At 42.4% G+C, this 16184-nt stretch overlaps 2 protein-coding genes across 5 annotated transcripts in view; one reads left to right on the top strand and one right to left on the bottom strand.

The window, feature by feature from the left end:
- Positions 1 to 3923, bottom strand: part of Supt3h (SPT3 homolog, SAGA and STAGA complex component) — a 333205-nt gene extending 329282 nt beyond the window's left edge. The window contains exon 1 of one of the 2 annotated variants that reach the window (XM_021186140.2): positions 3653 to 3923. Coding sequence is in view for 1 of the 2 variants with exons in the window: in XM_021186139.2 (XP_021041798.1) it covers positions 3413 to 3436 (24 nt within the window). In the remaining variant the exon portion in view is untranslated. Of the gene's footprint in view, positions 1 to 3412; positions 3604 to 3652 lie in introns of those variants that run through there. The other variant, XM_021186139.2, reaches the window with a different exon arrangement.
- Runx2 (RUNX family transcription factor 2) overlaps positions 1 to 16184 on the top strand; it is a 209290-nt gene that overhangs the window by 34430 nt on the left and 158676 nt on the right. The gene's annotated exons all lie outside the window — the stretch shown is intronic.

The following is a 16184-nucleotide window of genomic DNA, read 5'->3' as shown; positions in this document are numbered from 1 at the left end:
GGAGGGAGGGGGAGGGAGGGAGGGGAGGGAGAGGGAGGGAGGGAAAGAGTGGGAGATCGAGAGCTAGAGGGGGGGGAGAGAGAGAGAGAGAGGAGAGAGAGAGATGCATCACAGGTAAGGAGTAACACTCAACAACAATTTGAATTAGTGTTTTAAAAACAAATTAAACAAATGGACTTCAACTACAAGATGGCAATTAATATAAGACTTGAGAAAAAACATGCAAGAGGTGGTGTTCCCAAACCAATTTGGGAGAACAAGATCCTGAGACCACAGTGGAGTGGGTAGAGGATAAAAGCAATCCAAAGTAAGATCTGAGAGTCCCAAGGAGGAAGTATATTACAAAGCCTTGAATGTCACTGGAGGTGAAATTTTACTGGAATATGAAGCTGTTAAAGAATTTCTGAACTCATGGAATTTTTTTTAAAGATAGACACAGTGAGTCTTCTCTATAAGCAAGGGTGACCCAGAAAAGCAGAAGCTACTGAAATTGTATGTCAATGGTTCTGATTAGACAAGAGATGCAGACACTTTGGGTTATTATAGCAAATGGAGATAGGAACACATTCGGAATGCAGAGAGAACTTGCAGGTGGAATAGACAGTGGGTATGTGAAAAGAGGAAAATGACTCTGAAGCTGGGGATCCTGGAAACTAACTAAAAATACTACCATTGCTACTAAGCAGAAGGGTGGGAATGAGAAAAAAAAAATGCCTGACACATTGAACTTTGTTGGGAACTATCTGCTTATATCCACTCACAATGGAGCAGGAAAGGGCTGAGCTCTGGAGTTCAAGCAGAGGCTATAAGGTGTATCGTGACCTTGGGCAGATCATGCCACCTCTCTTCCTCAGCTCCTCTAAAGTAGAAACTTAAAATACTTCTCTTCATGAAGTAATGACTAAGCAAGACCTGGTGCACAGAAAGAGCTCAGTTCTTATGAGACATGATAGTGAACATAAAGAAGACACCGCTCTTTAAAAACATTCTCAGTAAGGAAGCTCAAAAAAGGAGGCTTATGGGTGGGGTCGTCTTTTCAAAACTAAGCTAGCAGGCCCACAGGAGACATACAGGGCTCAATGGCAAAGCTGATGACATTTAAAATAGCAAATAAAACAGTTCATCCTCTTCAGCTAAAATGAATTCACTCACCACAATAATGGAATGGCTGGATTCTTTCTCATAATGTAAGTGAACTCTAAGCAAAATCAGTAATATTCTAATACATAAAAAGCAAGTTTCTGACCTCACCAAAAACAACATTTCAACAGGAATACCCAATCTTGTGGCCTTCCTGTATTTGCATATTTGTAGCCTCTCACACCAAAGGATTTTCTTTTCTTTCCCAGAGAGAACCAATAATCACGCGACCCATGATTTCTATACAACATAAAAGGTGAAATTGACACTGCCTAAAGTCACCAAGTCGTTCTCTAGCCTTACTTACTCCAGATATCACTTAAATAAGGGCAACAGCATGGACTTCCTCACTGTTTTCAACAAGTGGATTTCGGAGACTGCAAAATAGCTAATCATTCCAAGATTATGTTAAGAATTGACAAGCCTAAAAAGGGTGGCCAGGTTAGCACTGTCCAACCTGGTACATGTTTGATTGTATGAAAGGAGCCCTAGTAGTAAGTATGCGGGGACATGACTATCCCAGAAAAATTAAGATAGCCAGCTTACTTATGTCCAGCTCAGTGTCATTTGCATGTCATGAACTAGTCTCTGCATATGATGCAACTCATAAGCTTTAAGCTGCCATTCCAGAACCAATGGTTTTCTTCAGCCTTGAGGCCAAGGCCAACATTTTACAAATATCAGGCGGGAACTCTGGATACAATCAACCATGATAGTTTTATTTTGGCTTCTTTTCCCCCTTATGTTTTATTTTCAAGGCCTGAGTGCATAGCTTAGTTGGTAGAGCATCCACTTAGTATGTGGGAGGGCCTGGGTTCAACCCCCAGCACAAAAAGGAGAGAAGGAAGGAGGAGGGGGAGAGACAGGCAAGGAGGGGGAAAGTTTTTTCAAGATTTACAAAACCTCAGATAATATATGGATGGGTATATTTCAAAGAAAGTGGCCTCATGACACATTTATCACCAAATTTCACTTTTCTCTTCAGAAGTTTGAATATGAATACTAAAATGATTTCAAAATTGCTCAAAGGTTACTATTATAATTTATTAAACTGCTTTATAACACAAAAACTTAAGGGGGAATCTCCACTTCTTAAAGGGGGGGGGGGGATGAGGGAACCACAATAAAAAGTTTAAACTTTTCTCTAAGAACTAATCAAATGGTAAAAGACAATGGAAGCCATAGATAATTAAAGAGAACTCTAGTTAGCACCGTTGTCTTTCCAACTAAATCTGCCATTAGCTTTAGAACCAGAGTCCAGAGTATTTTGCTTTAGTTTGCCAAACTGTAAATAAATACTAGCAGATCTACAATTTGAATGAAAGGCATTATTGAGATTCTAATTACAAGTCCTTTTAAAAGCATAAATAGTTCAAATGCTGGCCTCTCTGACTTAAAATTCAACCAAATAAAAAACTGCAACTGGCTCTCAATCTCTCAATTTTTTCAGACCTATGGGATCCCATGCAATAAGCACCATGCCTGTGTGTCTACTTACTTACATTGTAATTAATTTGCTAACCAATTAAAAATCAAGCTCACCAGAGCCACCTGCACCCGGTGGTTACCATATTGGTAGCCCATAGTGTATAGCATTTCCAGCTTGGCAGAAAGTTCCCTTGGGCAGTGCAGCCGGAAAAGGGTGGGAAGCTTGCAATAGTATGGTTAAAGTAAGGTCCGGTTGTGCAAAACATTATCTTAGTAGTCATATTCCGCCTCTCTGGAACACACAGAAATTCTACCAGTTGTTTCTTTCTTTAAGTAAATCTTTTAACTGCTCCTCAAAAATACTGAGAACTCAGGTCTTATCCCAGATAAATATGTACTGGTTTCCTCCTGAGTCTCTACTAATTTCAAGGGCATAAAGCTAATTTTAATCCGGGTGTACAGTAACAACACTGCTACTGGGATCCTGTCTGACCGTTAAATATATTCCACTATCCCTATAACTCTTATCACTTGTCACATCAACTAGCCTGACTTCCAATACAGAAGGCAAGATGACAGACAATTTCCTTGGAGCTCTAACGTAATTAATCACAGCTGGCGTGATACAAGCTTTTAGCACACAGATCTTCTCCCATAAACCTGAATTTTGAGCTAGGCTGTGATAATCCCCATCTATACCCCACACCACCGGCTAAATGATTTATTTCCTCAGGGGTCCCAGAGGCGAGCTCTGACAGCAACATCTCTGTGTCCTCTGTCCCTCAGCCTGCACACTGCACTTCCTTCCACTACCACTTCCTAGCTTCCAAGAAATAGAGCTTGCCTTTTTGGAGGACTCCCCACCCATCTGGGTGACACGCGAAACGGTGCCTCTCCGCCCGGCCCCGAGGGCTCCCCTGCCTCACGCCCACCGACGACGGGGAGGAGCCACGGGGCACCCCACGCTCGGCGGCCTGCATCCGGCTGGGCCCGCAGCCCGGGGCCAGGCATTTGGCTGCCACGACGTCCCTCAAGTTCCCATGACCTCGCCCCACTCCCCGCCGCCCCCACGCGCCCCCACAACCTCTGCTTAAGACACGTGGAGGCACGGCTGCGCGTCCCGCGTGGAGAATGAGAGGGGACAGAGATGGCGCGGTGTCTGCGGCGGCGGCGGCCCCGGGACACGACGGGCAGGGGGGCGGGGAGTGCGGGGAGCGGGGAGACCAGAGAGTGTAGAAAGGGAAAAGGTGACTGAGCTAGGCTGGAGGGGGTGGGGGTAAGATGGCGAGAGCGCCACTATGAGGGGCGGGGCGGGGGTAGCCGAGCCTGAGGTGACTAGAGGGACGGGCCAAGCCGTGCGGCGAGAGCGCATGCGCACCCGGCTGGCCGGCGCGCGCGGTCGCGGGCCTGCTCCTTCTACTTCCGCCACACTCCGGAGGCGGGGCTTCGCGCTCCCGCCACGGCGTACGGAGGGGCGCGCGGCAAGCGGCGGAGCCTCAGAGCGGGAGTTGTGATGAGTCGAGTGAGCGTTCGGGCAGAGGAGCTGGATTTGGCCTGTGGTGACTCTGCAGACAGTAGGAGTGAGCCCGAGGAGCTAGGATTATTGAGAGTCGGTGATCTGCCCTGGGAGAAAGTCTATGCAAGTTTCTCGTCAGGGGTTGGTCAGGTGATCAGAATTGTTTCCAATGACAAAGGGGCGCAGAGTTAGGAAAGACCCCCTCCTCAGAGAAGCACTGTGTGAGGACTCAGCCCGTTCTAGGACCTGGGAACACCCACCTACCCCTACCCGCCCTTGTGCAAAATCTAAAGTCTGTGAGAACTCATCTGCAAAGTTCCCCCCCACCCCACCCCCGTTCCTTTCTACTAAGTTCCATTACTTTAAAAAGCATGCTTTGGTTGATAACTTTCACTATTGGGGAAGCTTTATAAGCAAGCAGTGGTGGTTTTTCCTTGCACCACTTGTATTGAATTGTATGTATGACCTGTCTTCCCGTGTTTGATGGGTGCAGGTGTAGTAGTACCTTAATGAACTGGAGACAATTGTGTGTGATGTTTTCACTCGGCTGTTTAGAAAAGAAAATATTCACTATCCTACCATTTCAAATATTTTTATTATTTTTACTATTATTATTTATATTAGTCACTTTTTTCGTTAGGGTTTTACTGCTGTGAATAGATACCGTGACCAAAGCAACTCTTAAAAAGAGCATTTAATTGAGGCTAGCTTACAGGTTCAGAGGTTCAGTCCATTATCATCAAGATAGGAGCATGGCAGCATCCAGGCAGGAATGGTGCAGGAGGAGCTGAGAGTTCTACATCTTCATCTAAAGGATGCTAGTAGAAAACTGGCTTCCAGGCAGTAAGAATGAGGGTCTTAAAGCCCACACCCACAATGACACACTGACTCCAACAAGGCCACACCTACTCGAACAGGGCCACACCTTCTAACAGTGCCATTCCCTGGGCCGACCATATACAAACCATCACATTCACCTTTACCAGGTCTTTTCAAGCACTACTGCCTTCACTAATGTCTTGCCTATGAATGTATGAGTTCTGAAATAATCCTATTTGCTTAGTGTCTTTAAAACAGCCATTCACCTGATCATCTCCTCTCTGGACTGCAGTTGTCTTGTGCTTAGTCCTCTATAACTGCCAAACACTTCAATATTTGCCAAATACACTTCCAAGAGTAGATTTAGGATGTGGAGGTTCAACATGAAGTGTAAGATCCAGGCTCACTCCGCCCAAAGCTGAGTGCGAGCTATATGGGAAAGTAGCCAAAAATTGTCATTATTTCCTTAAAACTTAATAGTAGATTATATACAATAGGTGAAAAGTACCTATTAGTACATTGCCAAGAAATAGGAGATTGGGCTGGGCGTGTAATCCCAGCATTGGAGAAGTCAAGGTCTGCCTTGATTACAGGGTGATTTTAAGACAGGCCTGAGCTGTCCTATAATAAATAAATAAATAAACAAACAAACAAACAAACTGCTGTAAAAACAGAAGACAGACTATCCAAAGGAAAAAAAATCCATGCAGATCATTTTAATTAAAATTCTGCTCAACTAATATCATTGCACAGGCATTTCACCTCCAGATAAAGACCAGATTTGACTCAAAAACAAATTATAATGGTCAGGTCCAAAAGAAACTTGGGACAAATGGCTATCTGGTTCCTATTAGCTTAAAGCATATGCTGGCCTGCAGGCTTCCTCAGGACCACAAGAACCTGGGACTCTTCTCAGCTCTGTTCATCTTGCCTTTTACCCTAAACCTTTCCAGCTCATGGGCTTCCCTCACCCAGAGTCTTAGTAACCCTAATGTTTCAGCTATGTACGCTCTTTGCCCCCTCTCTTGCCTCTCTCTAGGTCTCATTGCACAGACTCTGTTAGTCTTCCTCTCTTGCTCTCCCCAGCTCTCCTTTCTTGTCTAGATCCAGTCTGCTGGCCATGTTCAGTCCGCTGCTTTCTCTCCCTGCTCTGGGCCCTTCCAGATGCCTCTGGCTCTACTCTCCCTCATACCTACAATAAAAACCTTCCCCTCACCCATACCTTGTAGCAGCCGTGTCCTGACTTTATACAATAACAAAGCTGAAAACGAAGCTCTTGCGAAGTTAAAGCTTTGGAGACCATTAGCTCTTAGAAAAAGAAATAATTTCCAAAGTGGGTGGGAAAACACAACAGGAGGCCGAGTGACATCACACCACCAGAAGAAGAAGAGGAGGAGGAGGAGGAGGAATAGGAGGAGGAAGAGAAGCAGAAGTAGAAGTAAAAGCAGCAGCAGCAGCTTGGCCATTGTCCATGTACCCCTTTTCAATGACAAAGGAAGTCCTCATTCTAAATAGGACAGCAGAAGCCATAGCTAATAGGAACCATTTCTGTGAGGAAGCCACTTCTTCACTTAAGAGTGGTTCACTTCAAATAACCTGCAAATCTTGCTCTTCTGATCCATGACTTTAATTTGTTAGGACAATCATGAGAGTCTCGCTGTAGAAATACAGTGGGCACGGTTACTGCATATGCATGTGCTGCTATAGTCAATTGCTTTTCTGACGTTGAAAACTATTTTTGTCTTACAATCTCAAAAGCAATCTTATTTTAATTTTTAGACTAAGTACTTCCTGGCAAGTTTTTTAACATCATTGAGCATCAGTTTCCATATCTATAGGATGAGACATTAAATCTATTGAGCTAAAACCAAGCTGCCTAAAAGTCTATGCTCCTTTAAAATAGGAATTCCCCAAAAGTTAGGTCTTAAAATTGTACAGAATGAGTTTAACATGTCGCTTTCAAAACATAGGTGAATATAAAGAGCTCTTTAGATACATGAAGATATCTAACTCACTTTATATACCTCAAAAGAAAAAACAATATGAACATGAAAAAGTAATTTGTTAATACATTAGAAAAAGAGATGATAGTATTTATACATAATCAAACTGGCTACTCCTACTTTCCTATTGCATTCATATATTGCAAAGCAGAAAAAGCAACATATTGATAAGATATGTTCAAAATTGCAATACTTGGGCTGGTGAGATGGCTCAGCGAGTAAGAGTACTGCCTGCTCTTCTGAAGGTCCAGAGTTCAAATCCCAGCAACCACATGGTGGCTCACAACCACCCATAATGAGATTTGACACCCTCTTCTGGTGTGTCACAAGACAGCTACAATGTACTTACATATAATAATAAATAAATCTTTTTTTAAAAATTGCAATACTTGATGGCTTTTAAAACTAAAATCATGGGACTGCAGTGATGGCTCAGCCCCTAAGAGCACCTGTTTGGAAAGGGTCCAAGTACAGTTCCCACCTCTCACATGCTGGCTCACAACCATCCATCCATAACTCCAATGCCAGAGTATTTGACACCTTCTTCTGACTTCCAAAGGCACCAGGCATATATATGTGGTACACATATTTCCATGCATCTGAAACACTCATAAAATAATATCAATCTAAAAACAAAAACTAATCATAATCATCTTCCTAGGACTTTTCGTTCTACCCAGGTTTAACAAACCAGCATCTTTTAAAGCTACTGCTTGGCCACTAAGATAGCAATCATGATTTTTGAGAGTCAAATTAGGAAGGGAATCTTAAAACATCTGGCTTTCAAAGTGCTCTGGAAGTCTCCAGGCGAATGGGAACTTACTCCCATGGAGTCCAGTGTCTGATACTCTCCTAGAAGCAAACAGCTTTCACTTTGCAACAAATGTTTCCCATGTGTCTGCCATACTCTAGAAGCTGCTGAAATAACAGTACACAGAGTAGATACCCAGGTCATTGCCCAGCTTCCATCCCAGTAGAAGAAATCCAATAAACAACAAAATAAATAGCTATGTTCTATAGTATATGTGAAGGGAGTGGGTGTTACCAGAAAGGGGAAAAATGGATGGGATGAGGGAGTTGTCATTGAAAAAGGTCAATTGGGGTCCAGACAGACTGAGAAAGTGGTCCAGGAATGTGGACATGCAGAAGGCAAAGCAGATTGCTACAATGTTCGAAGGGCCAGGCTGAGGCAAGTCACTGAGGTGGGATAGGTCTGGTAAGGTGGAAGATCTGCCAAAAGGTTCTGAGCTAAAGAAGAGTTACTCAGAAAGAAAATAATGTGGCTTGAGGACAGAGGAGTACAAGGGAGGTCCAAAGGAGCGCTGACAGCAAGCCTTCACTACAGAAGCCTTCAGAGGATGCTACCTGTCAAGCACAACAAAGGTATGCTTCACTTTGTTTATAAGAAAAGGTGAGGAAGTCCAGTCTCTTTGTATTTAAAGTGAGAACAGAACAAAAGTGAAGTAAAGTATCAGGAGGGGGACTTTAGTACCTGAAAGTAAGATAGAGAATTCGAGTTGAGACTAGTATACAGAACATGTAGTTCTTCAATGTGTTGGAGTGGAAACATTGGGATGTGAAATTGGATGTATTTTTGGTGAATTATTCAAATAACTGCTTTCCTCTTCTATTACATATGGAAACAGAGCCAAAAATTAATTGGTGCCATGTGCAATAAACCACAGTGTGGCTCATGCAACCTGCCCTTCCTGCTTCACACCCCAAAGCTGGATGCAATAAGCCTATTTTGACTAAGTAACGCTCAGATCAAGTGTTAAGTAATGATCAAAGATGTAAAAACAGGCTTAACTTCTAGCATTCTACAGAATGCGTGTGTGTGTGTGTGTATGATATATATATATATATATATACACACATATACATATATGTGCCCTGTTTTCTTTTTTCTTTTCCTAGAATCTTTTTAAACAATCTCAATAACTCAGTCAGGTATAGTGAAAAACAGATGGGTTTTGGTGCCACATTTTGGCCACAGTAACTTGCTGTGGTTCAGCCTCTCTGAAAGTAAGCATCCTCCTCTGTATATTGTTACAGGCTTTAGATGGAAGACTTCTGACCAATTGAAAAAGCTCCTTAGTATGCAGCCATTATTGTATTCCAGCTTTTAATGAGCTATTTGCAAATTTTATCTTCTAGTGCATTGAGTTGGGAATATAAAGAGAAACATTATCTCAAATACCAGGGTTTGTTTCTGATAATATAATAAATCTATATGAACATGACAGTTTTTTTTTGTCTTCTCTCCCCCTCCCCCTCCTCCATCTCCTCCTCCTTCTCCTCCCCCCTCTTCTTTGTTTAAAATAGTTGTTAGTTCAGGCTAGCTTCAAATTCATGATCCTCCTGACTTGGACTCTGGGATAGCCTGGAACTCATGATCCTGCCTCAGAATCCCCAGAATTTGGGATTGCAAGCATACTCCTCCATGTCCTCCATCAATGAGACAATTACTCTTTTTGACAAACATGTATTGAGGTTCCAATAGGTACAGGAAGCATAGTTAGGCACTAGACACATAAAGATTGGTAACAAAGGTCCTGTCTTCCAAAAGGCTTGTTGCTATTGACCTAGGAAAGCCAAAGGCATTGACAATATATAATGTCTGCTGAGTTCTCTTCGACCTTTGGCATAGGTCAGGATATCTCGAACCACCACTCCAGCCTTATGTCCAACCAGACAGTTCTTCATATTTCTTTGGGGCTACTGTTCTCCCCTCTGGCACTGGACTCCACTTGATGCTACATCACTGAAGTTTATGGATGAACGTCTGTGTGTGTCCCTGTTCCACAAACAACCACTCAAATATGAACTGAACCATGTTCCTAGATTTTACCTCAATGTGTTTTCTTGGAAGTCTGTATGGCCATAGCAACTGACTAAAGTTTTGAGAGGAGGGAAGGGGTTTTGCCCTCATACTGCATTGCTATGTTTTGGTACCATGCCCCTTTCAACATTATACTCAAACCTTCTCTACCCACAAATACCCACGCACTGCTAATATTGAGTGTTTTGGTCATCTCTTTCTCTAACCTGAGATTCTAGAAACCCCACTCTTTGAGGCTAACTGACCACCCAGCTGCTCGTACTTTCCTAAATAATTTGGAGTTCATTTCCTTTGCAACTGTCAACTCTAATATTAAGTAATCCCTTTTCTGTGTATAAATTGTAGAAGATAGAAAATTAGGGAGTAGTCACTGAGGGCAGCAAATGTGGACTGACACACACACAAGGAAATGTGTCAAGGTGGGCAGCCTCTCTTTACTCACTAGTTTCATCCTTCAATTGAGCATAACAATAGAGACTCTTAAAATAATGCTGTTATCACATGGGAATGAATGTAGAGTCTTACACATTGCTAGGACTTAATTTTCATTAATGTGATTCTTACCACTGAGACAATGAGTCAGAACTCAGTCTTGGAAAGTGAGTCATCTGTGAACAGAATGGGGAAAGACGATTTAAGCAGAGGAGGCAGCACTAGGAAAGTTATGGTGTATTAAAGAGAATCACAAGTCCAGCATGATGGAGCACAGAGTCTGGGAAGAAATTTGTCAGGGTCAGATCAAAGGAAGTCTTAGACATCATAATTGGGAATGTGGGCTTTATGTAATTAGAATTTGGGGGTGTTGAAATTATTTTTAAGGTGATATCATGATTACACAGCCTGTTTTGAAAGATGGAAGTCATATGCAAGTTAGAAGGAAAAATGGGAAGACACAAACAGTTCAGTAAAGAGATAAAATAGGGCAGAACTGAGCCAATAGGTAGGAAACATGAGAAGATGCTGGGAGAAATGAAACGTGAAATGTTAGAGGACTCAGTTACCAACTGGTAATATGTGAGAATCAGAACTGGAGAGAGTGCTTGATGGGAAAAGCACTTGCCTTACAAACTTAAGGATCTGAGTTCGAATCCCCACAAATCCTATAAAAAGCCAGCCATGGGAATGCCTTCCTGTAATCTTCATGCTCCCATGAGAAGATGGAAGGTGGAGGCTGGATAATCCATTGAAGCTTCTGTGCCTCCCAGCCTGCCATATGTAGTCTTTAACTACAGAGGAAAAAAAATAATTGTGACCCTATTTCAATCAATATAGAAGGCAAGGTCAAACACTCAAGGTTATCTTCTAGCTTCCACACACAGAGAACATCCTACACATCCTACACATCACACACACACACACACACACACACACACACACACACACACAATATAAACTCAACAAGGGAACTCCCAAATGATTCCAAGGCTCCTTGGATTACCACATAGATGGCAATACCATTTTTCAAGACAAGGAAGACTAAGAGTGCCAGTTTCAGATATGCTAAGTTTTAAGATGACTGCACAAAATCGCAAATGGCTATAAGCAATAGTCAATTGGAATAACCAAACAGTGTTAAAAGCAAAACCTAGAACAAAAAGCCTAAAGTCTAGAACCAAAGGATTAAATGCCTGCATTACATTTCTAGTGTCATGATAGAATACCATGGCAAAGGCAACAGAGAAGAGAGAGTTATTTGGGCTTATGGTTCTAAAGGGTCAGAGTCCATGATGGCCTAACAAAGTCATGGTAGCAGAAGCAGGAAGCTGAGGGCTCACATATTGAACTACAGGCACAAAGCGGGAAGAGTGAACTAGAGATGGATCAAGTTTTTAAATTCTCAAAGCCTATCTCCAGTGACATACTTCCTCCAGCAAGTCCATGCCTCCTACAACCTTCTCAAATAGCACTGCTAACCAGGGACCCTGTATTCAAAAAATCGAAGCCTACTGGGGCTTATTCTTATTCACACCACCACAATAGACATGTAGCTTTAGGAACCAGATTCACTATTTTCACTCATCATTTAATATGATGTTCTGCCCCATTCCTATATTCAATCAAAAAAAAGAAAGTTCTCACTAGGATCTCTGTGGACACAGGGTAAGCCAAACAACAAAATGGTCAAGACAGCTCCTAGAGTAAGGATGAGTGATTGGGTCCTCAACACAGGCAATGAGTGAGGCAGACAGTCTATAAAGACCATTGAGAACATAGTAGTTTCCTGATGTCAGGAAAACGGTGGCAAAGAGGCACATTAATGATACTAACACAAGAGTTAATGTCAACTGGACTTAGCTCAAGGTGGGCTCTGGCAAAACCAAGTTTTATAGAGATAGGAAGAGAAAGTTGGTTATTCTGACTTAAGGGAGGAGTAGATAAAGCAACTCCGTATTCTTTCCAAGACCTGCTTGCCATGAGGAAACAGGGTGGCTCGACACATCAAGGGACAAGGGGAAAAAGAATTTTATGTTCAAGGCATTTGAGCCTGTTTGTGGGGGTTTGGAGAAGAAACTGGCCAAGAGAATAAGTCGAACACTTAGGATAGAAAAAAGCCAATGATAATTGCACTGGGAAGTTTGTATAGTACTTGATCCTGGAAGAGATAGCAGAAGGCTCAGTAAAGAGTCCGAGAAGTGGCTAAGACCTAAAATGGAAAAGAAGTTTGACTAGGAGAAAGAAATGAAGAGGAAGCTGTCCATACAAGCCAACCCTAGTTTTTCCTAATGTAGAAAAGAAGCTACATGAAGAAAGTGGGAGATGACAAAGTGAACCTTATATAAGATGAGGAGTGGGAGAGCCTCAGAGGCTGGCTGAATTAAAGTTAGTCAGTACAGAGCAGCGATTCTGACATGAAATTACAACATCTGCTTCTTATTAGAAAGGAATACGTGGTCCCCATCCCACACCTACAGAGTCAGAAACCCCCAAGGGCAGGCTCTGTGGTCTGCCTTAGCAAAGCCCTCCAGGCGATTTTGAAGTACAGCCCCTGGGAAATGCTTGCATAGAGTTTCTACGGAATCTGTGGCTTCCCCAACCAGCAAGCAATGATGAGGCACAAACGGTGACACACAGGCATATCCTAGGCAGTTTTTTTTTAAGTAATATTTTCCATATTGCAATAAAAATACACTTACTTGGCATGTTAGAGATTCTGTAAATTTCTATGTGGAAATGAGTGTCATACAAGGTTTTAAAAATCTGAACAAAGAGATTCCTTTCATCTGAATTTCAGAAAGCAAATACTGTTTTTAAAAAGTGCCTTGCTGCTCAAGTTTTAAACTTATAATAGAGAAATAATGAAATTGCCATTCACTTCCTCACAAAGATTCCGTGACCCAACACTGTAATAATAGTTCTCGGATTTTGCTTGGGCACTGCTGTCATCTCAATCTAAGTGATGATGATCAACGCTTCTGGGGGAAATATTTATGAATGAAATGTTCTCAACTTTAAGTTTCCCTCCCATAAATTTATCTTCAGGTCTTGATTCTGGCTACTGACTATCTGGCAGCAAGTAATGACCTCTGGCAAAACAAGAAACAAGTGAGCAAACAGTAAATGGTTGTTAATGAACCTGGAGGTGGTTAGTCAAGCATAGCCCAATTGTGTCCCCGGAATTAAATGGATGTTCATGACTGAGCCTTTTATATGTCATACCAATAGTAAGGTCATTTTCTGCTACCATTGTTCCAACAATGTTGTCACAATTCAAATATTCAGAGCCTAGTTTGGAACCATTTTCACTTATCGGGGAATGTTCCTTTGAACACCCCTCAACCAATGGAAAAGCCAACAAACGCATAGCCTTGAAGGATTTTAAGAATTTATTTACATGCTGACTTATCCAGGTGTGTCTTACATAAAGAAATATGGGATCTGGGAATCCATATTTAAAAACCAGATGCGAGCATGCAGAGAACAATGAGCCACACCCCCAATTACTTTTACAGATAAGACTGAGCTCTCAAAGTGAATTTGTATATGTGAGCAAATACTGACTCATGGTAAGGAGAGCTAGCAAGCCTGAATCAGGACCTGATTAAAATACTATGTAAATAAGGAAAAACATTGTCATGGAACAATGTAAAAGCAGATTTAAGCACATTAGCTTAGCACATTCCAACACAGTGGGGGTATAAGCGGAAAAGATGAACAAGTCAGGCTCTCTGGGTCCCAACACTCTGAAATTCAAATTAGGTAGCTAATTCTCCTCAACTTGATTTTACTGTGACCAGGCAACCTTTCCTTTTTTTTTTTTTTTNTTTTCTTTTCTTAATTCCAAGAGTGATGGACTGGTTTGTATGAATAATATTTTACTACCAAATATGACAATGAGACGCATTGAAAAGTTTCAATTCCTGTAGCAATTGGATTGTCTCACTGCAGATCAGTAACTCAGCAGTGTGGGTTTTGTTTGGATCTCTTGGAAGCTGAAGTGTGTTCGTTCTAGAGGAGGAATGTGTGGCCTGGTAAGAGTAAAGGAACAAATCCCAGACCTGAATTTCACTCTGAGGGGTTTCGGCACCCCATCATAGCAGCAATCCAACCCAGACACCTGCTCTATCAGTCAGCTTTCCATAACTATTTAAAAAAAATACAGGGACAATTAATTTGTAAAGAGAAAGTATTTATTGTGAAGCATAGTTTGCAGGGCCCAGTCCAAGATTAGGCAAGATCATTGATTTAATTCTCTGGTGGACATACCAGGCCATGCTCATGGCCTGGGAGAGCATGATGGGAGAAAAAATTAAAAAAAGGTGCTCACCTCTTCAGCAAGTAGCAAAAGAAAAGAAGAAAATGAGGTTGGGACCCCACATTTTTCTTCAAGGACATGCGCCCACCCAGTGACCTAAAAACCCCCTCCGATCAGCTCTACGCTCTAAAGATCTATAGCACCAATAACATCAACTTAGATGTGCCAGGTCTTTGACACATGCATGAACAACTAGGGCAAACAGGTGCTTATTCAACGTCACAAACGAACCTTTCACCTTACGAAAGTCCTTGCAAATACAGAGCACGTAAAGATGGTGAGAACCTGAGAAGGGTGAGAAACTGAGTTCAGTTAGAAATGCCATGTTGACCTAACAAGTGTTGATGACTTCTTCGGGTGTACGTGCGAGCAAGCTAAGCAGATCACTCATTTCAAGAGTTTATCAAGTTAGAAGATGGAAAGAGAGATTGGTAAATGGAAAGAGGGCTGGTTGTAAGGTTTTCCCCCCACGAGAAGGAGAGGAGGTGGGGAGGGGGAGGGGGGCCAATGGAAACAGAGATATATGAGGTACAGTGAGGGAGGTAGATTCCTGGCAATGCAGGTTCCTGAGGATGTTGGGGGGGGGGCAAGGAGCACACATCTTTTGGAGAAAACATCTGAAATATATTATTCTGAAATATAATATTTAGTCACTTCTTCTACTTATTTCTTTTTATTCGGGGACTCCAGACCCCCAAATATTGCTCATGCAGGCAAGCAGTCTACCACTGCTCTACACTGTCAATCCTGATCTGCAAAGCATGAATTGCACCATGCATCCTAAAACATGGGCTTAAGGAAGCGAATGAGAAGACATGCAAGAGCATTTGGAATAGAAAAGAGAGTCACAAAATTCAGGGAAGATGACCATCTCTGATTTTCTTTACCTTACACTACAGCCTATGAAAATGAGCCTCTTGTCTTAGGTAGGGTTGCTGTTGCTGCAAGGAAACAGCATGGCCAAAATGTAAGCTCCACATTGCTGTCTATCACAAAAGGAAGTCAGTTCAAGAATTCAAACAGGGCAGGAACCTCGAGGCAGGAGCTGATGCAGAGGCCATGGAAGGGTTTGGCTTACTGGCTTGCTTCTCCTGGCTTGCTCAGCCAGCTTTCTTTTCTTTTCTTTTTTTTTTCTTTTCTTTTCTTTTCTTTTCTTTTTTTTTCTTTTTTGTTGTTTTTGGTTTTTTTGTTTTTCGAGACAGGGTTTCTCTGTGTAGCCCTGGCTGACCTGGAACTCACTTTGTAGACCAAGCTGGCCTTGAACTCAGAAATCTGCCTGTCTCTGCCTCCCAAGTGCCGGGATTAAAGGTGTGCACCACCACTGCCGGCTTCATCCAGCTTTCTTATAGAACCAAGGACCACCAATCCAGGGATGGTATCATCCACACTGGGCTGGGCCCTTCCCCATTGATCACTGTATTAGTCAGGGTTCTCTAGAGTCACAGAATTTATGGATAGTCTCTATATAGTAAAAGAATTTATTGATGACTTACAGTTGGTAGCCCGATTCCCAACAATGGTTCAGTCGCAGCTGTGAATGGAAGTCCAAGGATCTAGCAGTTACTCAGTCTCACACAGCAAGCAGGCAAAGGAGCAAGAGCAAGACCCTTCTTCCAATGTCCTTATATTGTCTCCAGCAGAAGGTGTAGCCCAGATTAAAGGTGTGTTCCACCACACCTTTAA

This window comes from Mus caroli, chromosome 17 (genome assembly GCF_900094665.2).
Source record: "Mus caroli chromosome 17, CAROLI_EIJ_v1.1, whole genome shotgun sequence".
NCBI lineage: Eukaryota > Metazoa > Chordata > Mammalia > Rodentia > Muridae > Mus > Mus caroli.
Note: the sequence above shows the minus strand (reverse complement) of the source record. Positions and strands in the feature narration are given on the sequence as shown.